Source organism: Myzus persicae, unplaced genomic scaffold (assembly GCF_001856785.1).
Source record: "Myzus persicae strain clone G006 unplaced genomic scaffold, MPER_G0061.0, whole genome shotgun sequence".
Lineage (NCBI taxonomy): Eukaryota > Metazoa > Arthropoda > Insecta > Hemiptera > Aphididae > Myzus > Myzus persicae.
The window spans coordinates 261,768-288,735 of NW_019102804.1; the positions used below are offsets into that span (position 1 = coordinate 261,768).

General features: G+C 29.5%; 1 protein-coding gene across 2 annotated transcripts in view; it reads left to right on the forward strand.

The window, feature by feature from the left end:
- The window catches only part of LOC111033137, a 170,340-nt gene that overhangs the window by 125,323 nt on the left and 18,049 nt on the right, over window positions 1–26,968 (forward strand). For both annotated transcript variants that reach the window (XM_022313735.1, XM_022313736.1), the window contains exons 4-12: window positions 4,064–4,205; window positions 12,405–12,472; window positions 13,418–13,669; window positions 16,057–16,320; window positions 16,909–17,209; window positions 17,681–17,745; window positions 17,853–17,933; window positions 18,848–18,966; window positions 19,726–20,116. In XM_022313735.1, coding sequence (XP_022169427.1) covers window positions 4,064–4,205; window positions 12,405–12,472; window positions 13,418–13,669; window positions 16,057–16,320; window positions 16,909–17,209; window positions 17,681–17,745; window positions 17,853–17,933; window positions 18,848–18,966; window positions 19,726–20,116 — 1,683 coding nt within the window. The remainder of the gene's footprint in view (window positions 1–4,063; window positions 4,206–12,404; window positions 12,473–13,417; window positions 13,670–16,056; window positions 16,321–16,908; window positions 17,210–17,680; window positions 17,746–17,852; window positions 17,934–18,847; window positions 18,967–19,725; window positions 20,117–26,968) is intronic.

Genomic DNA, 26,968 nt, shown 5'->3' on the forward strand with positions numbered 1-26,968 from the left:
TGCATTGGTACTTATTATTAAGTTTTACAGATTTCATCTGAATAATCCTATTATACTCTTTATACACCAAATCCACAAAAAAATATTACTTAATTATTATAAAATAAAATAGTTATATTATTTACGCTGTATAATTTTGCCTTGTATTTACATATAGTTTACTTTAACGTAAAAAAAATTGTATCTGATATTTTTCATTGATATTTACTGTAAGTTATATGCAAAATTGACAAAATAATAAAATTGAATTAAAATTAAAATTACAGTGAGATTTTATTTTATATTTTTATTTTCATGGCCTATACATGCATATTTCCTCAAAAATATTTTTAAAAAACTTTATTGAACCTCACTTAGAAACTTAACTTGGCAATTTCCTACTAAACCTTGATTAAAGTCCGTTTTGTGAACGTTGTATAATAATAATAATATGTAGCATGGGTTTTATTCAGTATTAACAATGACGGACTGTAGTAGTAATCCATGTACCATGTACAAACACTATAAGATTTCTGTAAATGTGTTTATGCGAGCAGGAACCTAATCTACGCAATTCCAAACCTAGGTTTCGGTTATAGCTAGGGTGGTACCTATAATATATCTTTATAATGTTGTAAGGCAGCTGCAAGCTTTCTTTATGTCACATAATGTACAGTGTACACAATATTATTTAACTTTCAAATTAAAATTTAAAAATGTTTAAATTATCACAGTGTATATTATATTACATTTTATCCCGTTAAATATAGTTGGTTATAATTTATTGTTAAAGTTTTGGGACATTATATAATATGTATGTATATATTATACATTTATACTACACAAAAAGTTGTTAGAAAAAAATAAAAAATAATAATTACTTTTTGCAATTAATAATATAAGATAACAAAATTATCATAATTCACAAATTCTGTAAATAATATTTAGCAACTTATTATTTATTAATTTTCCGTAACGTCATTAATTTTTGGATTTCATTAAGGACGCTTTGAAGTCAGATGATTTTTTTCCCTTTTTAATTGATTAAATTAATGAAAGATGAAATAAATACATAAATAAACTGTTACATCATATAATATTATTATTTATTATGTATACAGTATGCACTATCCTATGTTGGCGTTATTCCAAAAATGAGAACATTAATTAATTCGAAAACAATAAATTTGAATGATTATCGATGAACACGTTTTTTATGGTTGTTTGATACTACACCTTAATAATTTATTTATTAACCTGATCTAATAATTTCAAATAGAAATCAATGTTCCGTTATCCATGACTCTTTAATCATAATATAATATACAATAATTTTACACGGTACTTACTCTATTTAAATTATGAAATAAACCTATAAATACAATTTACAAAATCGTAATTGTTTTTACTTTTTAGTAATTGAATATTAATTATACTATAATAATTCACACTACACAAGTAAAAAAATTTAAAAATAAATAAGATTTTCTTCTAATATCTTCAATTCCGTAAATAGCTTTTATTGTCATGCTGTGTTTTCTTGTATTTTCCAAAAGTACCTAAATCGATTTTCATAAATCACACGATTCTAATTTGAAGGTAATACAATTTGGCTCTGGAAATGTGATATAGCAATTAAAAACAACATAATATTGTGGGTCTTAAATGCATATAATTACAAAATTAAAAAAATTAAAATAGTTCTAGGAAAAAATTATTACCTTGGTGTATTACTTAAGTGTAAAATCAATACATTTTTCATCAAATTTCTTGAATAATTTAAATAATTAACAATGACGTTCATTGTTGTATTTTTGTGAATAATACGTAGAAAGTGGAGGACAACAAATCATAGCTTGAAGAGGTTATATGGGGCACTTCAATTATTTACGAGGATAAAATGATTTCAATAACCTAGAATATATTATAAAACGAGGATCGTACAAGTTTGTCAGCCAAATAGCCAATGGATACCAGAAGATAAGCATAGCAAATAATTGAAAACAATATAATAATATATAATAATAATTGATTTTGTGGCATAAAATCCAAAAATTGTCTGGTGTAAAATAAAACTATTTGGATCAATGTCACTTACGTACCTATAAGTATCTAAAGTATCTAAATTATGTGATTTCCGTTTTAGAATATACCTGTATGTTTATAGTTGTGAAGTTAGGAAAAAATTAAGCTACATTCAATAAACGGTTTTAATATAAATATTTTAACATCAGTATAAACTATTTTAAGAATATTTAAAATATCGTGTTGAAATACCGCTTATACATTTATTAAAATAACTGTTTAAATAAAAAAATGTTTAAGACATTTGATAAATACAATATTTAATTTTTAGCCACATAATAAATGCAAAACGCTAGGATATGTTCGAAGCTTATTCATATCTTATCTAATAGTTTCATGTTTAGATTTGGTGACTTGGGTAGAAGTAAAAATGTCTCATCTATTCTCAGAATACATTTCTATCTACTTCAATAATATAAACAAGAAAGCAGTTCTTATATACTATTATTAATAAACCATAGCAATGCGTCTAACCATTGATCCGATGTCAGTTTAAGACACATGAAAGGTTTAATACAAAGTTCTCTTTAAGAATTTAAATCTAAAAGAAAGTATTTAGCTACAAGTATCAAAACTGAAATGAAAGTTTCAAATAGTAAAGAAATAAAGATTTTGTTAAAAAAAATATCCCTCTATATATTATATTTTATTTTATACGTTTATAAATGTGCTTAAAAATATGAAAAATATCCCATAGACGTAGGTTGTTTATTTATTTTTTGAAAGCAATGTTTAGAAATCAGTGATAAACTGCCCACTTTCAAAAGTAGTCAAACCATATATAAAAGGTTTATGCTCTTTCCCATGGAGCTTATGATCAATCAGGTTGACGAGGGAATATACAACCCTCTTTAATGAAATTCGGCTGAGATACCGATTTATCCAACAAGAACCCCACGTCTACATTCGTACAGACGAAATCAACCCCCTACGTCGAATAATGAGATATATATATTCCTACACACACCCTTTTTGAGATCGTTTCTTCTTTAGAGGCGAAAAATATCTCCAATGCCTAAAATATACTCAACCTAATCTAAATTTCGACATGTACCTACCCAACTGTACAACACTCAAATGAGTATTTATATCTTGGTCGCATTTTATTAAACTAATTGCAATTTTTACGGAAACGGTCGTTGTTGTAACGAACACGGAATGCCAATTGGTTTTAGAGGTTATATATTTTTTTTTAACCTAACACAGACTCTCTCCTGGTAAGACTACGGAACGTGACCCATGCACGAAAAGGGCCTGTCGGTCTGTCAGTCAAAAGGAGAATACGATTGAAGGGAGTTTTTCCATTAGTTTTATTGAATTGAATTATTTATCTGATACAGTCGAGAACAAGGATGAGGTATGCCAAAAATATCCAGAAAATAATACATAGGTATAAATGGTATTACATAAGAGTATATAATATATAATACAGATTAAGTTTCAATTTATTGTGTATGATATATATTATATCATATATGATGCTGCGGCGATTGTGGAGGCGGTGAGTATTTTTTCAATGCCGCCGGACAACTCACGTGCTTTTGACAGTTGGTTCCAGATAAGACCTTTCAATGACATTAGTGACTTCATTTGGACGGGGTGGGATTTCCTATTATTTTTTTTTTAAAACTATTTTGTGCGCCCTTTTAATATCTCGCTCGTACGCGCTGATGCAAAAACTTCCGACAAACCGTCGTCATATATACCTCCTGCACCGTTCTCCCAATCACTCCCTAAAACTGCGTACCAAAAATGGATCCGGAAATAATTTCTTCGGCAAAGTGACAGAAGGCGAGATAATTTTTGGGGATTTGGTGGCGGCGACAACGGTGAAGGGGTTGGTTGTGCGTGCGCCGTGATACCGATCCGTTGTGTGGTCAACCCAGAGCTACCATTACGTTAATTAAAAAAAAAAAAACAAAAACCCCCTTTACATAATATTATTATTATTATTACTATTATACAACTATCTGTAATTGAATATCTGTGTGTTTTGTAGAGGGTTGCAAGTTCCCAACCAGATGGGAGGGCGTGTGGTTCCAGTCCGGTATCCGGCAGTCGATCGTCGTACAGGCTAACAGGTTCAGCATCAAAGGCAAGTGCGTGGATTCAGACGGTGACAAGTTTCTGCTATCGGACGAGTAAGTTAAGAAGCTTAACGTTTACATTACGTTATATTAAATATGTTATAATTATGCTGGTATATATACCTACGCTACTGTAACTGCGGTTGTCATCATTATCGTTTTATTGCACAGCGGCGATGATGTTACTTTTACCACTTTTACCATTTTACATTTATACCATAATAATGTTTGTGTTATTACTTGTAACACACACATACACACACTCACCACACACATCTAAACCGCTGTGCTCTGTTAGATATAAATCGTCGTTTGATTATGTAATAGAATATAGGTCACATATTCTAGAAATAAAAAAATTATCAATCATGAATATTATTGTATTATTCCATTACAACGTGATACAAAATATACACAACTGACATTGTACACATTTTCTCCTAGTGCACTATTCACGTGATTTTGGTATCAATAGTTTTTATAAATTCAAAAGATTATCCACAGACAAGACCTTAAAAATTGTTCCAAGTATTTATCCTACTCCTTTCTCGCTGTGTCTGTTGAAATTACCATACATACCTATTGTAATGAATTTAATAATATTAAAAATATTATCATATTCTGCTTAAAAAATATTTATCAGCAAAGAGTTTTAGAGAAAAATTAAGCTCAAAGCCTGCTATCATATATTATAATATCTAATATACGTCTATTATATTATACTTATAATAATACAGTAAAACCGCAATGGATAGATTTCTCTCAAAAGTACAGGCTTTTAAACTCCCCCAGCAAAAATACATATCTCAATACAATAGAAGACAGGAGTTAAAATCTCTGAATAGCGGACACTCTTAATAGGAGACGCAAAGAAAAACTAAAAATAAAAAAGATTAAATTATAATGAAGAAGAACCAACCATGCAGGACGACGGAGAATACAATAGAAAATTAAGAAAAAAAATGTTTTAAATAAAAAAGATTCAATTCCATGGTAACCAATTTACAAATACACAGTTAATTAATAGTGAAGAACGGAAAATAACTCATTTCTTTTAATACCTTCTAATAATAATAATAATCTGAAAGAAGTATAAAATAAATATATTTCGGTGTATGTTTATAGTATATTTTATAATTTTTCTTAAATTTTCAGTAGTGCCCATTCTTAATTCCCCAAGACTGTCCACTATAATAATATAGAGGTTTTCATCTTAGACAAAATTTAATAAAAATGTGTAGATTAACTGCGAACCTGTAATACAACGCTGAAGCCTTATCGTAATATAGCTACTACGTTATCGAAAATATATTTCTTAATTATATGTACCTATAATAGTAATAATTAGTATTTTGAACATACATTTTTTATTAACTTTCCGTGTTCATATTATTTAAACGACTTTCACACACGAATACGCGTATGATGCACTAGAAACTTCAGTTACCTACAGTGCTATATTATGCAGATCAGACGGAACATTTGTTCTAAGTTATTGTAAGCTTGACGTTTATTATAATATAAGAGACAGCGTAATTTTTATAAACAAAAAGTATTACGCTACGTATTAAAACAACATGTATTGCAACAGATATGGAATTCGGTGTTGTACTGTTATGTTTCGCTAGTATAATACATGGCAACTCACTTACATAATATTACCATGTTATAACATTAGGTACGTTACCTAGTATCGTTTTAAAATTTATATTAATTTAATTTTTCTGTTCAATTTTTTGTTAGATATCTACGTATAGTATTTTCGTAAGCAATATTTGTTTTATTTTTATGACTAGGTATCGTCGCGCGTCGTGCAGAAAATAACAAAAAAATAAATAAAAATAAGTACGTCAAAACCAGCTGCAGCAGAGACTGAATATAATATATTTTGTATAGCAACCGTATTTCATTTCGTTTGGTATTGCGAAATAGGTAGTTACAGTATAAAAACGTGGGATACAGGGATTTATCTTGGTGAAATAAATATATAAATATCTATTGGTATTTACTTAACAATTTCAAACTGGCACGTACAGAAAATAAACGATTTTTGAGAATTTGATTCCTTCTATCAATTATTATAGGTACCGATAGAAATTTAACATTCTAAAATATCACGAAAATAAATTATGCAAAAACTACTTACGAAACAAATGAACCCACCTAATTTTATTTTATTGTCCCTCTCAAAAGCATGATGAAATAAACATAAGTTATACCACCGTATAACTGATCGATTTTTATTATTAGTTAGGTGAGTTTGTAACTCGCCCTATAGTATCGCGTTTCACATATTATTCATTATTCACTATCCCGGTAACAAAATGTTGGTATTGCGTTATCAACAAAATTGAATATATTCAATTCTACACGACATATGGTGAGTTTTGAAAGCAAAAGATCCCACTCCAGCATGTGTTGTCACTTGTCTCCATCTTACAAAGTTACAAACGTACAACATACCTAGCTTATTTCCATTGAACAGTTCTAATTTTGTCATATTAGTTTCAACATTAAGCCAACTCCACTGTGCATCGTGTAGTGTAAAGTCAAATGAATTTAAATTATTGGTAACTTGTTACAGATATTTTTTTACCTGAGTATTAAATATAATACAAAAAAACGACACGACACAACATGGTTTAGAATAAACCCGGATTTAGAGTGGATTATTGACCTATTATCATTCTCAAATGTAGGAACATTATCTGTTTTTTCAATATTTTATTACTCAACCAATAAATTATCGTTTAAAATGTTGGTAATGACTTGAGCGTAATTAAAAATCAGATGCAATAATCTTAAGAAAATATCAAAATAAAAGGTTAGGAGGTTTGATTAGAATAATTCTAATAATCATTAGATCATTGTTAAAACTAAAAACGCAATAAATATTTAATATGAGTTATCAAAATATAAAAAATTAGTTTTTTTTTTTTTGTAGTAATATTGTTATATAATATTCGAGTTAAAATCTGTTCAATGAATTAGGTTGTCATTAAATATTTATAAACGGGTTTTCCACGAAAACTGTAGTTGATGAATGTTTCTATATAATGGTAAAATTCTTGTAGTCATAATACATTTACAATCGTGATAATCTGTTAACGACTGTAATTCTGTCGATCAATCATCTCGTGACTACTTGAAAAAAAGTCATTCAAACTGTATATAAAATAGTGAATATAGATAAATCTACGGAAAAAGATTAACATATTTTGTCCCAAAACAGATCAATACCTCCGTAAAACTATATTAACGTGTAAGTTAAATTAATAAATAAAAAAACGACGACATTTAGCTCTGTCCAATTTTAAATCTTAGTTTTTTTTTTTTAAATAGCATTTGATTGTACTCGATGGCCGTGATTTGTATCTTTTCAATACCTATCATTATAATGTATTATAAGTTTTCTTAAAATGTACGAAATACTAAAATATGAATTTAAATTACAAGCATCTTTCGTTCTGATCAAACTAATTAAAACGCAGTCAAATCTGTAATGTATTAACTGTTATAAAAGTTATTATTATAAATACGCTTAAAATTTTACCTTTTAGACTGAAAGAAACTTAAAATTTAAAACATAATCATAACTATGAATATTTCATTATTCTCAAGTCATAAATTCGTTGAGTACCTATTATTGCTGTTCGTTGAGATAAACCCTCTCAAATTCACTACCATAATTTAGGAATTCTTGAGGGTAGTATATTAGCTCCTTTTCGACATTTTTCAATCCAACATTACACACTCTGAAAACACAGCTTTTACTACCTTCGCTGACGAGTGACGATACAGCCATTATTTCAGCAAATATCGACCTAAACAGAGCCTTTAAAGTACTAAAAACACAGCTTAATGAAATTCAAAACTGGTTCAACTAGTGGATAATTAAAATAAATCGAAACAAATTAGCCCACTCAACTTTCTCCCAACGTCCAGGTCTTTGCCCCCTTCCATGACTCTTAAAACGACATTATTCACTCAAAAAAGTCACTCGATATCTTAAAGTCCACCTAGACAACAAACTTATATGGGACACATGTATAAGTTTAAAAAAAAAATCCCTCAACCTTAACTCCACAAACATAGATACCTCCTCAAATTATGTATTCCACTGAACATCAAACTCTTTATCTATAAACAAAGTATCCACCCATCGATGAGCTACAAAATTCAAGTATGGGAACGTCCAAAACCTCCAATATTATATAATTCCAATCTAAATGTCTAATAATAATTTAAAAAAATACTTAAAAAACAATGTAACTTTAATTTTACAATGAATGAGCTTATTTGTATTTATTTTACAAAACGTTTTATTTTTCAATACAAAAGTATGATAATATTGATGTAACGAAAAACATTTTTTTTTTTTTAGTACACATACGAATATGAGCATATTTATATTATTTTGAGTGGAATTTTTATTTTAAGTTTGTAAGAATTGTAACTCTTATAACTACTTTTGTTTTAACGAGATTATATTTTAAACACCGAGAGTTTATTGAAAATTTCAAATTTATCAAAACTTCAATCATTTACATTTAATGAAAATCCTTTATAAATTCCAAGTATTTTTTTCTAAAATCTATATGAAAGTAAAACATCTATGAGTATGAAGAACGAATAAGATGTAATCGTTATATTATTAAAACACTATTATAAACTTAAATATTTTATTAATTTAAAAATCCATTTTACAAAACAAATATTATCTTAATGTTTAGTACAACAATAATATAGGTACTTAAATAGGCATCCAAATTCGAAGGCATGAAAATTAATTAAATAACTTTATAATGTGTACAATGTACTTATTTTTATCCCATCAATAAGTATAGTATAATATTATTATGATACTTATTAACATTAGTTAGGTACTGATAATTAATTATGTTGTATATTTTGATCTTTTTAACACAATATTGAATTAGGTTTAGGCATTATCCCTCAATACTCGTGTTTATACTAATAATAATAACCATAATAATAGCTGTGATCGTTTATACAAAATAATATATTAGTCTAAAGTTAACAACAAGAACGCTTTTCTCTAAATCAATGAAATTATAGAGTACCACCAATATATTAAGGATTTAGTGTGAACCGCTCTCATTAAATATTTGTACAAAGTTTCTTGGAGCACCCCTTTTGAAAACCTCCAAGTCCCATATTAATATAATGTATACGTTGTATTCTTGGTAAATGTCAACGAAGGCGATAAAGTTTTCTTTATCTATTGACTTGTAAGCAGGATTCAAAGGACACAGTTCCCTTTGCACCGGGCGAGATGTGTACGTAAGTGCCACGGGCGCACTGCTACACGTCGTGTTAACTTTTTTGAACTCTGCAGCGTTGTTGTCATAACGATATCCAAACCCAGTAACCTAAAACTTGTTCAACGAATATGTCCCGGCGAGACATCGATAACTTCCCCGCGGATATTAATTTCCGTTATTCGCCGGATCGACGACGGTCTACTGGTTCGCACGTTTCGAAATATATTATAATATTTATAATAATATAGGACGCGTATTGGATAACAGTAGTTATGTTCACAAACTGTTTGTAGAAAGGCTATAATAATATAGGGATCCACGGAGATCCAAACATTCGGTTGATAATTTAAATACTGATTTTAATTCGTCACAACTCGAGACTTTTAGCAAACATTCGCATTTAGGGTTGTTAAAGTTTGATACACATAATAATAATTACGAACAAACATTTCAAAGTTATTTCATTTCTATATATATGTGTATGTAGCCACATGAGGATGTTGTAATGCGAAATAATAGTAAACGATTAACGAAAACTATACGTGATAACATTTAACTCGAGTACCACCAATTTATAATATATTTCATATTTGAACATAATTTTTAGTACTTTTAGAGATAAATTGGCGTAAAGTTAAGCCCGTGAAATATATAATATTATACTAAGCTCGGTTTTATTGAAAAAAAAAAAATAATAATAATATACTTAGGTGGATTGACGCCAAAAGGATTTTATGTTCATCGGAGCATTACGTTATTTATGGAGAAGTCAATAGTGTTATAAGATGAATCGGGTTGAGCTCCGTACATGGCGTGTCGAGTATGGAAAACGATAATCGTAAAACGGATCGTCTCCCGTCCCATCGTTATTTTTCAGCCCTTAAATATACACGCCGACGCGTATAAGCCTTGTATATCTGTATATATTTGCCTCGTCTAACCTTAAAATAATAATAAAATATATAAATAAATATATGGTCTGGATTTGTACGTATTTAAAAATCCAAAATAAGTAAATGAATAATGTGTTATCAAAATGTTAAGGAACGTTGGTAAATTGCAAAAAAAGTTTGAATCGTTCATGCATTTAAAAGTTCAATATGTACATGTATACTGTATACAGTATTCGTTATTATTATTAAAAAAATATATCTACAGCATATTATCATCTAAAGTCGTACACAACAAATTGAAAAATACTTAACAATTCACTAGCTGTGTATAAAATATCAGCATAAATGTGGATTTGTTTTCCTTTTTAACCTTTGTAATCTGCAGCAAATGAGTCCTAGTGTGAACAATATTACTCTTCAAAAAAAAATAAATGTGGATTTACGATAATTCGCAGTATAGTCGTTTAGTATATAAACNCTGTGTATAAAATATCAGCATAAATGTGGATTTGTTTTCCTTTTTAACCTTTGTAATCTGCAGCAAATGAGTCCTAGTGTGAACAATATTACTCTTCAAAAAAAAATAAATGTGGATTTACGATAATTCGCAGTATAGTCGTTTAGTATATAAACACGTGGGTTGAAATAACCGCAAATAAAATAATCATTTGAAATGTGAAAGAGTCAGACATCAGAGTTGACATCGATGCATTCACATAAAAAAACACGATTTAATTTGATATTTTTGATTACTTGGAGGAATAGCGAAGTATAGAAAAATTCAAGTATTGTATTTGTAACAAAATATTATGTAAAAGTATGTTTGTATAATATAGTTTATTCAATATCTTTTGAAACATATTTAACGCTATCAATAGTCAAATGTGATACATTTTTCCTAATAAAAATATTTTGCATTAGCATCACATAATATTATAATATAGATACGAACATTGTATAGGTAGTATACTGCAGGGTATAACTGAAAAAGTTGTCAAATGTTAGTATTAATTATTATGTTATCAATTATAATCAATATTTTGAAATGTTGCTTTTTACTTTAAGTAGGCATTGACAATCGTAAATACCAGAAAAAACATTTTTTTCTCAAAATATACTATTATTAGAACAACAATTACCTTCAGTTATTTCTGTGGTTATGCTTGGTTACTAATACTGACTATATTTATCTATAATATATACGTACATACCTATTATATACATACATAATGTATTTATATATTATATTATAAACCAATATTCATATTGTAAATACGTGTGGATATCACATAAGATTTGAGGGGAGGAGTGGGTATTGGATGCTACATTTCTTTTTCACTCGATAAAAACGGATTTCGATTTAACAATCCCTTCTGCCGATTCCAATACATTTGTCCCGGGGTACACGTGCGTTAATGATTTTAAAAACGAATACATGGCCGCCGTGGGCGTTTGATTGAAACCGATTTAAAAATCGCTTTAAGTGCATTTTTCTAAATACTTATAAATCCGATCGAAATCGAATTTCATGTAATATAAGTTTCCCGGAGGACGTTATTTGTTCTATATTACCTACTACACGCAACTGCTTAATATCATCAATGAAGCGCGTTTGAGAAGATAACGTACCGTTTCGCTGATATTATTACAATAAACAATAGTATTTCATTATTTCGTGAGGCGAGAAAACTCTATATTACCAATGTAAACGACATGAGAACAAACTATGTTCTCTGTCGCTCTTGCGTTTTCCGATCTAACACTATCTAACCTATACATAGGTATAACTGTATAAGTATTCCGGCGATTTCTGCGATTCATATTGCACGGTAGGACGACCGACGACTACAATAATATATAGTATATTATAGTATACATGTAGTCATTCTGTTATTATTTATTATTATTACTATTATTATTGTTGCTGTCGTTGTGCGGGCGATTATATCATACGATAAAGCACGGGTATGACGAAAAATACGGCCACTACCACAATAACAATAATAATACATTTAATATTATTATACAGTATAATATATTATATTTCAGCTATTCGTTTATTGTATTTTTCGCAGGAAAAAGCCGTGTTACCGGTGCGTGGTCATTCACGAGAAACATCACAACGTTCTCCAATACAAAGAGAGTAAGTCGCCGAGATATTATATTGACATATGTATTGTTGTATGTGGGGCTGGAGGACGGGTTTAGGTGCAGGTCCCGAGGAAACATAGCTGCCAAGAAAAATCTGACCGAACGGGTCCCTTAGGTATGGTTATATGTATATAATACATATATTCTATACATATATGTTTAGGTGTACCATAGCCCCCGTGCTTATTATATACGCGAAACAATCGATGAAGACGATGTTTATCGGACCGTAAAACCGGACAAGCGATTCAATTTGTGCGTACGCGATCGCTGTGGTCGTAAGAGATGCGGCTGAAGGGATCTTTGAGGGAAGGGGAGAGAAGAAGTAGGAGTAGGGTTAAAAGTATATAATATCTGGTGTGCGTTTGTGTGGGAATCGGGAAAAATGTTTGACGACGTATTACGCAGCGGACGAAAGGATTAAGCACAGGACGTAATACCCCATCGTGGTAGCAAAACGCTATAAACCGCTGTTGGTCCAAAAACCGTCGTTAATAATTTATTAGTAATTATTCATGATATAGAGGTGTATAGACCGTTTACCGTAAAGGATTTTCTAGTTTTTCAAATATTATTTAAAAAATTTGAATTAGGTAAATAATCTTGTTAACAATTTTTCTTACCTAATGTACACTGTACAGTAAAAGGTAATAGTAACAAAATTGTGCCATACCAGACATAATTAGTTAAACAATTATACACGTCGTGTTCGTATGTGTCTACTAGCTTAACACATTATTTTCCAAGCCATAACAATGATCACTTAAACTAGGCAGTTTGGAAATCAACCGAACATTTATGAGACGTCAAAAATTTAAAAAAAAATTCAACTGTTGGGGAGTGGGTACCTTTGCACTGTCCGGTGTTATTGTGAACTGCTGGCTGTCGTATAGTAAACACAACAGTTGTTACAATCTCATTGCACGACAATTTACAGCCTTCTGCAACGAAATGGGCACGCTGAAGACCATCTGCCCGCTGATCACCGGCGACGCACTCCTGTACTCCATGTTCCGAGAGTCCGGAAATCCCATGCAGTGCCCGTTCAAGCCACCGTACACGTTCACGTACAACCGCGGTCACGGTGACTGCAGGAATCCCGTTTCCACGGTAGAGGCTTGTACCCAGGATTCGAGGCTCTTGATCCGGTACCAGGCGTGTCCGGATGTCGAAGGGTCGGAGAGCGCCCGTGAGTATTTATAATCATATTTTACATTATTACAGTGAAACGTCGATAACTCGAAGGAAAGTCTTAGCCCCGCTTATCAAAATATACACAAAACTTTTTCTATGACTCGTAATTTCAATAACGAGAAGTTTTTTCTTTGTCCCCGACCTGTGCGAGACATCAACGTTTTGCTGTATAACATTTATCATGCACAAGACGTGGTCTATGATTGGAATAAGTCACCGTGGTCAATAATATTGTTAGACGAAAATATTATTCGCACGGCGATTAATATCGATGATAAATGTAACAATATTTTGTGCAGTAAATGTTGGTCTAAGACGACTGTAATTATCCGACAGAAGAAATATATTTCTCGCCGAATATTTATTTCATTGATCTTCATAGAGTAAAACAATTTATAATAGGTACAATCAATGTTAAAAAAATTTGAACAAGGTATTTAAAATTAAGTAAATAAAATATGTATTCACAACAAAAAAGGTTTAAAATTAAAAAAACGTACTATGAATTATATATTTGTAGAATAATATGTAATATATTGTATATTATATTTGTAGTTGATGGTTGTATGAACGTTTTTTTGTATAAAACACACCCCCGATGAACTTCCCGTCCTATATCGTTTAGTCTAAACTTTTACCTTTAATTGAATATTATATTTTATAGTTGGCATAGTTGCATATTACAAACTTTATATTTTTAGTAACTTTTTTTTAAATTTAAATTAAATTTTTATACTTTGGTTGATAAATTGTCGTGGCTTGGATTTGACCCGCGGTCACTACTTGGTCACCATTGACGTACAAGAATCTCTGTCACTCCATCAATTGTATTTATTGTTCAATAATTTAAATATTTATATGGAAACATTGAAAACTTATTAAGTAAAAGAGAGGTCACTATTAGTAGTACTATTCTTGAAAATAAAGACCAGTATAATGTAATAGCTAATAACTCGTACACGATAAATTCATTACCTTTACTAGTCTACGTTCATTAGTTATGCAAATGGCGAGACGTCGCCATTGCTACTATAGCATACATTTATTGTCGTTGGCCAACAATATTTTTGTGCACAATAACCATATTTACTATCAATTAATATCAAGTGAACATTTTTTGAGATTGACACTTTATATCCATTATAATATTTACTTATTATAGGTAAATATAATTGATGAACGACTATATTATTTGATTTCTAAAAAATAATTTTAAACTAATTTATCACTTATCTAACTAAACAACAATATCCATATTTTCAACTTTGTTTTTAGCCAAGTAGTTAGCAGGTATTTTATGATTACATAACCTACCTAGGTACGTTATACTTTGGTCATATTTATACTATACTATTACAGTACGTTTTATTATTATTATTATTTTCTCTCCCTCTCTATCTTTTGAGTTCTCCGACTGTTTGCATATTTTACCATGTCGCCACACCGACCGCGTTTTGTGGCGAGTTTAGGTTCTGAAACCGCACGCGAAAAACACGACATGAGAAACGTTTTAACCCAGCTGCTTACTTACGCGCGTGCCCGAAAACTTTCGTTTCTGCGAGTATTATATAATTATTATTGTTTCCACCAAAATTACCTGAAACCACGCTTGATTGACGAAGAAAACCCGCAAAAATGTTAATATTACATTTAGATACCAATCATCAAATGACCACTGTACCTAATTCCGGATTTATATACTTCCCCGCAAATGTCGTGATATGTAGCAATCCACTTTTAGTGTACCTATCGACTTCATACTATATATTCCTACATTCTACTATAACAATATTCAAACTAAATTTAAGTACATGATTACTATATTAAGGTCTTAAATAAAGACTCGACTGGCCAAATTATTTCTCTAATAATTTAAACATACCCTAAGTCTATTATTATCATGTAAAGGACTATTTGAAACGCAAAACAATATATTTTACTACTGACGTAATTATTTTAATAATTTTCATCGATTTTGTGATTTTTTACAGTCGAAAAATGTATCTAAATCACAATAAAATAACATATAATAGCTGCATATGTTAGCTTTAATGATTTATTACAAATTATTTGGTCCATTAAATGTAAAAATAATAACTAATATACTATATACTTACTAATGTCATAAATAATGTTTTATCACCAAATAAAAAAAAATTTGTACAGCAAATTATATTATGTATGGGCAATATGTTCAATTTAACAATTATTATAAAATAGTAAATACAAAAAATAAATTATAATATTGGTAATAATCCTAGTAACAATACATTTAAACTTAAAAGTGTTGTCCAGTGGTCTCAAAACACTTAGCTATTTTTAGAATTAACTATAGTTGAATGTCTAATACAGATTATAATTTATGATGCGTTTGATGTTTAGTCGAAGAAGTTGAGTGCATTGCCGGTTGGAAAGAGGGTTCGTACCGATTCCTCGTGGGTAGGGTTCACCACAGCAACGGTATACCAATGTCAACAGAAGACCGGTTTAAGTGTTTTATATACGAGCGAACGACATCTCAGAGACAACTGAAAGGTTCTGGTTCTTCTGGAGACGTCGAATACAGAGTGGCACAGTCCGGCGACGCCACGTGCAGTGGACTTTTCAGTCCTCTCGAAGGGTCAAGGACTATGATATTAAAAAAAGGTTCGTCCTTAAATGAGCTTAGAATATTAATTTTCAAAATTAATTAGTTAGTAGTCAATACAAATAAAGTTCAACTAATTTCGTGAAATTGTTTTTACTATTGTTTAAATGTGGACGTACAAATACATAATGTAAAAACATGTCCTTTGGTAATTATTGTAACACTACTTTTTAGGATCGTTCAATAAAATTTAAATATTATCAACATTAAGTCACACCAAAATAATAGACTTTGTTTGCTTAAAATGAAACCAAAATAGTAAATATTTTTATGATAATCATAACAAAAACAAATTGTCGGTATTTTACATAAATTTTTCTAATCTCATTTCACGAGTTTTAAAGGATATATTTGATTTCAAAATAGAGTTAAAGTTAGTTCAAAATACGGGAAAAAGTTAAAAATAAGTAGATTCAAGTAAAAATATCAAATATCAAACAGGAATTTTTTCTTTAGTCCATTTTGAAATTTTGAAAGATTTTGATTTATCTGGTTTCAATATTTTGACGATAACAGTTTTAGATTACCAAACACTGATGGTATTTTCTGTACCTACCTATTGATTTATCTATTGGATTTTCACGCAGAGACATTTGAGACGAAATGCAGCTTCCCGTTGTGGCTGACTGAAAACCAGAGGTGGCGGACGTTGGATCACGGCAAAACGTTCACGTTCCTCCATCACCACAACAACAACACGTTGAAGCTGGTGTCCAGCTCGTTAGATCGCGTGTTTGCAGCGCAGACCATACAGGCATCACACCAGTTCTTCTACAATCAGCCGTTGGTGGCACCTCTGCCTGGACACGAGATGAAATTCTCCTGTCAGCAGGAAATGGAAGAGTTACCGCACCGGTTCAGGGTGATGGCGCACTACGTTACCGGATGGTAAACAACAATATAGTACAATAATATTAGGGATGAGAAGTCGTTACAGTATTATGACGATTTGGGTAGTATATTTTTTCCGCGTCTTCTGCTTACATCTAAATTAGCTAAATATCCGTTTTAGGTACATACATTTATACTTATAGGTTATGAGTTTTTTTTTTTAATCATATCAATAGCAATTATTTTAATTTTCTCGAAAATACAAGTCGCTTAAAGAATATAATTATTAAATTTTTTTGATATTAATAGAAATTTTTTTTTTGTCAATGTCTTTCATTGATTAGCTTTTTTTATTTTGTACGTACCTACATAATATGAGTTCAAACGCACAAAATGTTTGTGTTTGTCGCTATAACTTCTCATCACTAATAATAATAATTTATACGTCGTGCGATTCGTACGTTTCTCACGTTCAACCGGTACATTATGTTGTCGTTGTTTTATTTTCTTTCTTATGAATACGCGCAGTCAAAGCGGATACATTTGTTTGGACTTCCACCGGAGGGCGCACGACTTGGCAGAACTTCAAATGGGTAAGTCACCGCCGCCCTCACAGACACGGTCACATGTGGGTCAGCACAATAACAGTATAATAATAATAATAATAATAATACGGTATTTTTTTTCACTCCAAAATCAGGTCAGCCGAGCAGGAGACCGGAAGACGCGTGTAACTCCCCCAACTTTGATGCGCACGCTACGGATTCAATTACGCTAGTGGGTAAGTCGTTGATTGCAAAAATATTTCAAGTGTTTGCCGAGAGACCGAGTGCAATTTCACGTTAACCTTCTAAAACAAATACTGATAGACTGCAGGGAATGCGGTGTTTACAAATAATACAGTACACACGATGAATATCAAGCGTTGTAGTTCAAAATCTAGTTAACCGACTGTTTTTTTTTTTTTTTTTGGTACTAGTTACCTACTACATATTATTATTATTTTAACAGAATTCTAGAAAAAACTGTTCAAGCTATTGTATATTCTACAATATTTATACATGCATATTATATTAAAACAAATCTTCTGTGTTTGAATTGAATTTCAGCATCATCTATACTCGTGTAATTCTATTGTGATGACATCAAAAAAAATTGGTATTACATTTTCCAAAGTAGTAATTTTTGCACAAACAACAGTTTGTTATCTACCATGTTTTCTCTGATTTCACGTGTTAGAAAGTCCTTTATTTTATTTATTTAGCAGATTCTTATAAAATGAATTTGTTACAAATTGAATCGGACATGATATTGAACTAAAAAAATAACATTGTAAACTTGATTTTATTTGTATTGAATAACGTTGTGTTTTTTTATCCAATAAGATATACAGAAGTAGTGATTTTTATTAATAATATTGCAAAAATTAATTATTTTTACTGTTGTATTTATATTTTTTGATAAATACGTAGTAAAATTATATTTTGTGATGATGCAATCAACTTTTGTATTAAACTCAAATTTCGAAATTTAAAATATATAAAATGTTATTTTGCCATCTAAATAATATTAGATTAGTGGTTTTTAGTGATTTTCAAAAAACCCACTTCCAAGTTTATTTGAGAACGTACTTTTTTCATTACATTTTATTCTTGTATTAAAACTGTGTAACTGTATATTACGTTTCCTTTATAGCTTCCAAGTCAGACTTTCGAAATTGCCCTTATAAAGGAATTTACACGATAAAAAAAGTCAGTAAAAGCATTTCGTGGAACGATGTATCTTCAATTTTACCAAGTAAAACAAATCTAAATGTAAGTACAATATAAACAACCAATATAACTAGTGATCAACGTTGCCAAAAAAAAAATTGGGGAAGCTCGGTTTTTTTCTGGAAAAATGGGAATATAAAAAAAAAGTAATCTGCATTTATCTTCAAGTATTAATTTAATATAAATAATTACATAATCACGATACTTGTTGAACAAACATCCGTATTGATTATACCTTTGATTACTGAACACGTCATTTTACTGGGAATAAGAACCAAGAACTACATATTATAATAGATAAATACATAGATAAATACAGATACAGTTTACTAATACATTTCTATTTTATACTTTACTATACACCCTTTTTTTTCGAGGTTCATTTTTCAAACTTGAGTATTTTTTTTATGCTGAAAACGCTAGTGCAATCATAATTCAACGCTTGGCTTTAGTTTTAAAGCTTAAGCAATTTCAAGTTAGTACGTATACTATGTAGGTCATAATATAGTTTAATTTATTACTAGAAATTGTTTTATTTAAAGTAACGTTTTGTTTCTGTCCATTTTTTTAATTGTGACTTTTTATACTTATAAATTATTTTAAGCATAAATGAGTTTTTTAATTTCAGGAAAGTCCCTTTTTAAATTTTCTAAAATCATGTTTTTCCTGAAATGTACTATTTACAAGGCCTCTGATTTTCTCATATTTTTGGGGCTTTGTATAAAACAATTGCTTTTTCCCTACATTTTCCAACCTTTTGGTCCTTAATTACTAGTATTAAATACATACATTTCTCTTTAGTTACCGGTGGACTTATTAACTTCCGACAATCATCCGTCTATTGTGTTAACAACGACATCGCCGCCTTCGCCCAAACGTCACTCTTCCGAACACTACGAGAAATCCTCGGACGATTGGAGTGTGACGTACAAGAAGTTACAGCCTGACTTGCCAAGTCTGGTAAGGTCCAGAAAGAACATAAGCAAGGAATTCGAAAGGCAATCGGAATACGACGACGACGAGGAGGTGATATTGCGCAGAGTCAAAAGGAAAGGTCGAAGGATTTTGAGCAGCAAAACAGTCGCCGACGAAGAATGCAAGTTGAACTTGACTTCGATTGTGTTTTCCTGTGGATCCGCTGACTCAATAGAATTAGTGGCAGAATGTCCTAGATTAACACACATACGATCAGGTACGAAAATAATGATTATTTAAATATTAGCATCCGACCGGCCTCGTTATCGGGTAGAATTAAAAAGTAGATAATCGTAGGAGTTTGATATTTCGATATTTGTGGTTCTCGGTGTACTAAGCCTTTATATATAATGTTTGAGTGACTCAGATATACACTTACCTACCCATATGATTTATTGATGAACACCGTGATGAATAAATTACTTAGCGTGTATTACTGTTTGAAAACGCTTAGGTGTTATTTGTTGAAATATTTAAAAAAAAATCAAACATGAATAGATTTTTGGTTTCAGCAAAATACGATCCAATTTCTTAATCAATACAAATTAACCTAAATTTGCATAATGTCTGAGCAAACAATTTCGAAACTATCAGTTAATAATTTATTGTCGTTTTGTGTGTATAAGGAAACACAAACAACCCTAAAAAGTAATATAAAAGAGACATAACATCACGGTAGCCCTTGTACTACTTTTGTAAAATGAATTCATATTTTATAGTATTATAGATTATATTTTACCAAAATCGATTTCACATTAGTGCAGCAATATTAATAGTTGTGGTTCATAACTATTTGGTATTCAATCGTAGAAAGTATTAAAAACAAACATCTTTACCTAAATTCGATCTGCTCAAAAACGATCAAGATTAAAATGGTTTATTAAAATTAAAAATAGATTCTCTTCTGTGTTTTTTTCCACGGCTTGGTCAAAAATCCAGGAAATGTTGAAAAATTAATTGTTTACAACACCATCTATGATGATTTTATTATCTTAAGAGACGTTTTACTACGGTGCAAATCAAGAATTTCAGCTTTTTTGCTGCCAAAAATAGTTCCACCTCCAATAATATTAAAAACCACTCTGTACCATGTCTGAGCTCACTGTAGCCTGTATAAGGCCAAGCGAATTATTTCTATAATATATTCGTCAAAAGTAAGAGTATATGTATAATATAACGCTATAAAAATAAAAATCATATTTTGAAAACGATTGATTATAATATTTAACTTCAACTTAGTGAAATTGACGTGTATGCGTCAAGTGATCGTTCGTACGTCAATTCAGTGCCCGTCAGTTTAATGCATAGTTAATGTATCGTAATAATATTATTTTACTAATAAACGTAATTAAATAAATCGACGTATGCGCAACTTTATTTAAAAAAATAAATACATAAAAACTTTAGAGTAGGTGTTGAAATGATAAATTAGATACCAACTTTTTTATCGTTTACAATTTATTGTTTTAATTTTTAAATTATTTCTTTAAAAATGTCTTTATACTTTCAATTTTAAATGTTCATGCACGCCTTTCATAAATGATTAGACACTCCACATATTCTAATTATTATGACTTCAACATCCGCTGATATAATTTTTTGATTAAAATTAAATTGTTTTAATTTATTTTACCATATATTTATATCGATAATGCAATGGATTGACATGTGCTATAAATTTATTATGTAGCAAAATTGAATTATCATGACGTAGGTACCTACAGGAAATTATGCTATAACACTGAGGCAACTAGGTCAACGTTAACGTACATATTATAGTCATTTTTATCGTATAATTCGAACAGGAATTTATTAATATTTGTTGTATTTCCCTAGTATTTATCTTAACTCAAATGGACCTTTTTATAACTGCTATATGTGCTACGTTATATCAAAATGGAAGCAAATAAATAACAACACATATAAGAATGTTGATAGTTGAAACACACTTTTCGATTTAATTATTTTATGATTTGTTTTTTATGGTATGGTTAAATAAGTTGTTATTTTTTCTATTGAAAACACTTTTTGGTTGATTACATTTTTTTAATACCTATTTAATAATTGTTATATTTTATAAGCAACATAATGAACATATTAATTGCTTGAACTATAAAAATATTTTCTTTAAATTAGTTGTATACAGTATACACATAACACTCGGTTATAAATAAACCTGTATCATTAAATAATATTTGGGCTCATTGATGGATATTATATCAACACGTAATTTGACAGCAACGAAATAATTTTCTAAAATTAATTCACCAATCAACTTAGCGATAACTTCTTCATGTCATTTATTGATTTGATTTTACTCAACTTCAACTATACTTTGCAAAATGTTTAATAAATAGCTTTTTAAATTCACAAAACGTCGATTTCAATCATTATAACTTTTCTAGACATGTCTTATAGATGAGAAAACGTTACATTTTCTTTAAGATATTTTAAGTAGAAGATAGAAACTCAATAATTTAATAATATTATAATATACTCTACTATCATCCTCATCTTCGTAAAGCATTATTAAATTTATTAGAGCAAGTTGATGGTTACGCCAAGCGTCTTTATAACTAATAAACATTTTATTATTTTTAATATTGTTTCGTCCATTATTTATTTATTTTATGTGTACCGCTATTGCATTTTATAGTTTCCATGTTGTTAATTTTATTTTCGACGAGGTCACGAGTAAAATGTTATTAATGCTTTCATCTTGTGTCTTTGTAATTATTATTACCACAAGAATATATTTGATAAAACACATTCATTATTATAAGCTTTCGATAAAAATAGAATGTTTTTAAATGATTTAATGTAAATTATAAAAATAATAATATGCTTAACTGCATTTTTGTTTAAAGGTCTAATAATCAATACATTTAAATAATATCTTGACTATAAAAAAAAGTAAAACAATTATTTACCTACAAAACTTATAATTTAATCTATTTTGTAAGTATCAATAAACGTTAATTAAGTCTTAACTTTTTAATTCGACGTAATAAAAGTTCATAATAGTTTAAGTACATAATTAATTTAACAATAAATAAAATAAAATTGCCTATAATAATGAAAAACAATTGCATTCCTATGGTTTTCAAATCATTGCCATATTTAATAGTAGTTTAAAAACTTAACGTAATGTTAATAAATCCCATAACTCCATATTATGTATATATTTTAAAATTTAGTTTAATTTGTTTAATAGGTAACCTTGGTTTGAATTTTGTTCACACGATAAATGCAAACATTATTGTTGCTCTTTGCCCATTTTATCTAAAACACATAATTTTTTTTTTTTTTTAAACCCTTGTTTGTAGTAGTATTTATATTAACAAAACATATCATGACATAACTTTTGGAATACAACAAAAGACAGTACAACTTAAAACAATAAACATGTTAACACTTTTTTCGGAAGTTTTTTTTTAAACCGGATACTCTCCCTATGTTCTGTATTTATAATAATATAAGTGCATAATTTTGTTACAAAAACAAGCTGGAACAAAACGAACCGTATTGTTCGCCAACAATGTTGCTTTTATTTGTCATGTCAAGATGTTTTTTTTTGTGAGCCCCAAAACGAAGTTTATGATTTTGATGATTTTAATTTCTGAACACCAAAATCGTATATAAATTGTCCATATTAACACAAGTACCACTGAAATCTTATACACGAAATTATAAGTGCATATTGCAATATATTATAGTAGGTGTGCAATATACTTGGCCAATCTATATATTTTTGGGAAAACATGCAAGCGTTCTAAATAGATTATTGTGGGATTATTTTGGACTCCATTAGGCTTATCCCCTATGTAAAATGTATACAATTTAAGATTTTTTTTCAACTTTTAATTTAAAATATATTTTTACGCGAAAACATTTTTTTCTACTCTGTGAATACATTTCACGTTCATTAATATAAACAACGAATATTAATTAATTTAAATCCACTAGAAACGTTTGTATGTAATAAATTATGACATTTTGAAAAAATAATGTTTTCAACCATCATGTTTTGAATAAAAACTTGGTTTATGTAAGGTGTTAATTTTTCAATTTGTATTTTGTATTATAGTTTATAATTTTAAAAACTGAAATCAATAAACGTATTTTAATATTTTGTTATGAGTTAAGTTTAAAATTATTTTGTTTGATAACTTATCAAAATTCCAAACAAGTTTATCTAGATTAGTACAATCTCTATTTTAAATATTATGTTTATCAATAGCATTATTATCGCAAAAAATACTAGTAAATGGTCTATTATACATTTGCACTATAGTTCATTATCGATCACAACATTGGAATTATAATATGTTACTGCAGTCGCCCTATCAAAAAATAAACGCTCAGTATACTGGTTAAATTATCTAAACCTAACGCATTCATTAAACGAATAGTCATATCCACTACATTATTTTGTATTTCATTCTTTACTCAAAAAAATCGGTTATTATAACAATTATGTCATAGTGTAATGCTATATTATGTTGGATTTTTTTAGGTATATTACATTGTTAGCATAATACATCATAATTAATAAATAGGTATTATTGTACCAACGTGAACGTAATATTATTTTAAATAAAATATAATTTCTGATAAACCACAGGGATGTATCAAATTTGCCTACATAGCGCCCCGTGTTGCTTTTTATAAAAAAAAAATCCAATATCATTATTACACGAATGCAGAACATAATGTCAGTTGGTTTAAAATTTATTTTCTGATAAATAGTTCGGTTATATATTTTATTATAATACACAAATTTAGTTTTTTTTTTATGGCCTACGGGAAATAAAACAATTATTTTGCATGGAAACTACCATTTTGTGTGTTAACGCAATATTAAAAGGAGCATTCATTTCCAGATATGACTCAAATAATAAAAAATTATTGTTTTTAACTTGGTTTAGATTAACTGTGTTATTTTCAACAAAAAAAAACAACATTTACATGTAACATAATTATTGTTTTAAAACTAGGTATTATGAAACTAATTCATAATAATTCGTTAAAAAACGTAAAATGCTTTCAAATTAATTGTTATAGATGTATATTTTTCGATTTCCCGTTTGTCAACCCCAATTTATATGATTTTTTTTTTCAAACATCGAGTTTCAAATGTAATGAATTAAACGGTAAGTTCTATTCACACGAGTTGTAGGTGTATATAGGGTACTTTTAGTTGAAAAATGTTAACGTCATTTTTTGGCACACGATACTGAAACTTTTCTTCCTGACCACGTCACATACATACCTTCCAAAGTGCGGAAAAAGCGTATAAACAACATGAATTTCTGTGCTCGTTGAACACGCTATATTTTATAACAATGTACTGCATTACGGCTCGCAAAAGTAAAATAGCAAACGGCGTTTAACCCAATTTTTGGAAAGCTTATAACTCTGTTGAGTCCGCACAAACCGATACACATTGAAGATTGAACGGTTTATTTCCACGAAATATTTTCTAGTATTATTATTGTTATTATTATAACCATTCTAGTGGCGTGCAGTGGTGGCCGACCATTGGGTTGATTGTTCTAAAACCCTAGTTTGGCCTGCCTGCAACAACGCCACGCCGGCCGACGGAGAGAGCGATCGGGCTAATGGTGAGTGGGTTGGGGAGGTACCCTCTGGTGAGGCGCATACCGGAAGTCCGTTTGAAATTTCCGGTAAGTGACCCCATGGTTTGCGAGAACGGCGAGAGAAGGGACCTACTGGGTTAAACAGAGAGTTATATAACGGAAAACTTGGTCGTGACGTCGGAATTGCGTACGGACCGTGTGACACGAGTTGATCCGGGTCCGGGGACTATTACTGAGCATAAGTGTGTGTGTGTGTGTGTGTGTGGTGTGTATTTGTATATGTGTGCCAACCTTACACACACAGGCTCGGCGAACGATCAATTCGACCGAAAAACCGCCAAAATAATAACACAGTTCGTTTTGTATTCAAATTATGTATATTTCGTTCACTCATCGATTTAACGCTCAGATTGTTTAGCGATTGAACGACAACGAGGATGCGTGAGTTCGTCTGTTCTTGTCTGTAAAAAATGGCATAAAATTCACTTTTTTCCTTTCTGTTATTTTATTTTATTTTTCGTAATCTACTCGAAACTTGTGTGAAACGAGCGTAAAGTTTTCAGAAAGAAGATGGATTAAATTTGTGTGCAAGGACTGTTAAAGTTATTCTTTTTTCGAAATAATAAACTTGAAAATATATTAGATAAATGCCCGTGAAGGTCGTCAGTCATCAGCTGACATTTCTTGCAGAAGAAATATTAAGATAATATATAATTTATTATAAAATCGTAATGAATGTGTATATGAGTATAAGCACTAATATTAAACAAAATTCATGTAAATTTTTTTTTTTATCTGACAATAATAATATTCTCATTATTCATGAAACGAAATTTTTTCGAATAGATACACTTATAGTAAACAAAAAAATATAACAATAATAATGTGCAACGTAAAGTAGAATTACATATTGTATTTTAATTTTAAATATCGATAAAATCTATTTTTACCATTTGTATGTAATATATTTATGTAATAAAAATATATTGGTTTTATACTTGGTATAATAAATATAATAGTTAATAGTTATTTCCCATACTCATGTAATATTATAATAATTATTAACTGTTTTATTTAACGTCAATGTATGTACTATATGAGAAAGTTAAGTATTTACTGGTGATTTATGAACATGAGGAAATAAATATAAAAAACAAAATTAAATCAATTTTAGGTAGGTACTGCATACGAATTACCTATCGGCAGTCGTGACTATAAATATGATCTGTTTGAGAGAGATTTTCAGCACATTGAATGATAAATAATAATATTTACTGGTTCTCAACCATCAAAGTGATTTTTCGATTTTATCAGTGATATACTTTTGAGATTTAAAATAAAATCCCACATCCATAGTAAAAAAATTAACTTTTACTGTAAAGTGTGTCACTTAAAATTGCATTTAAAAAAAATGTTAGTACATACAAGTTACAAGTGATTAAATATATCCATAACTAGATATATACCTA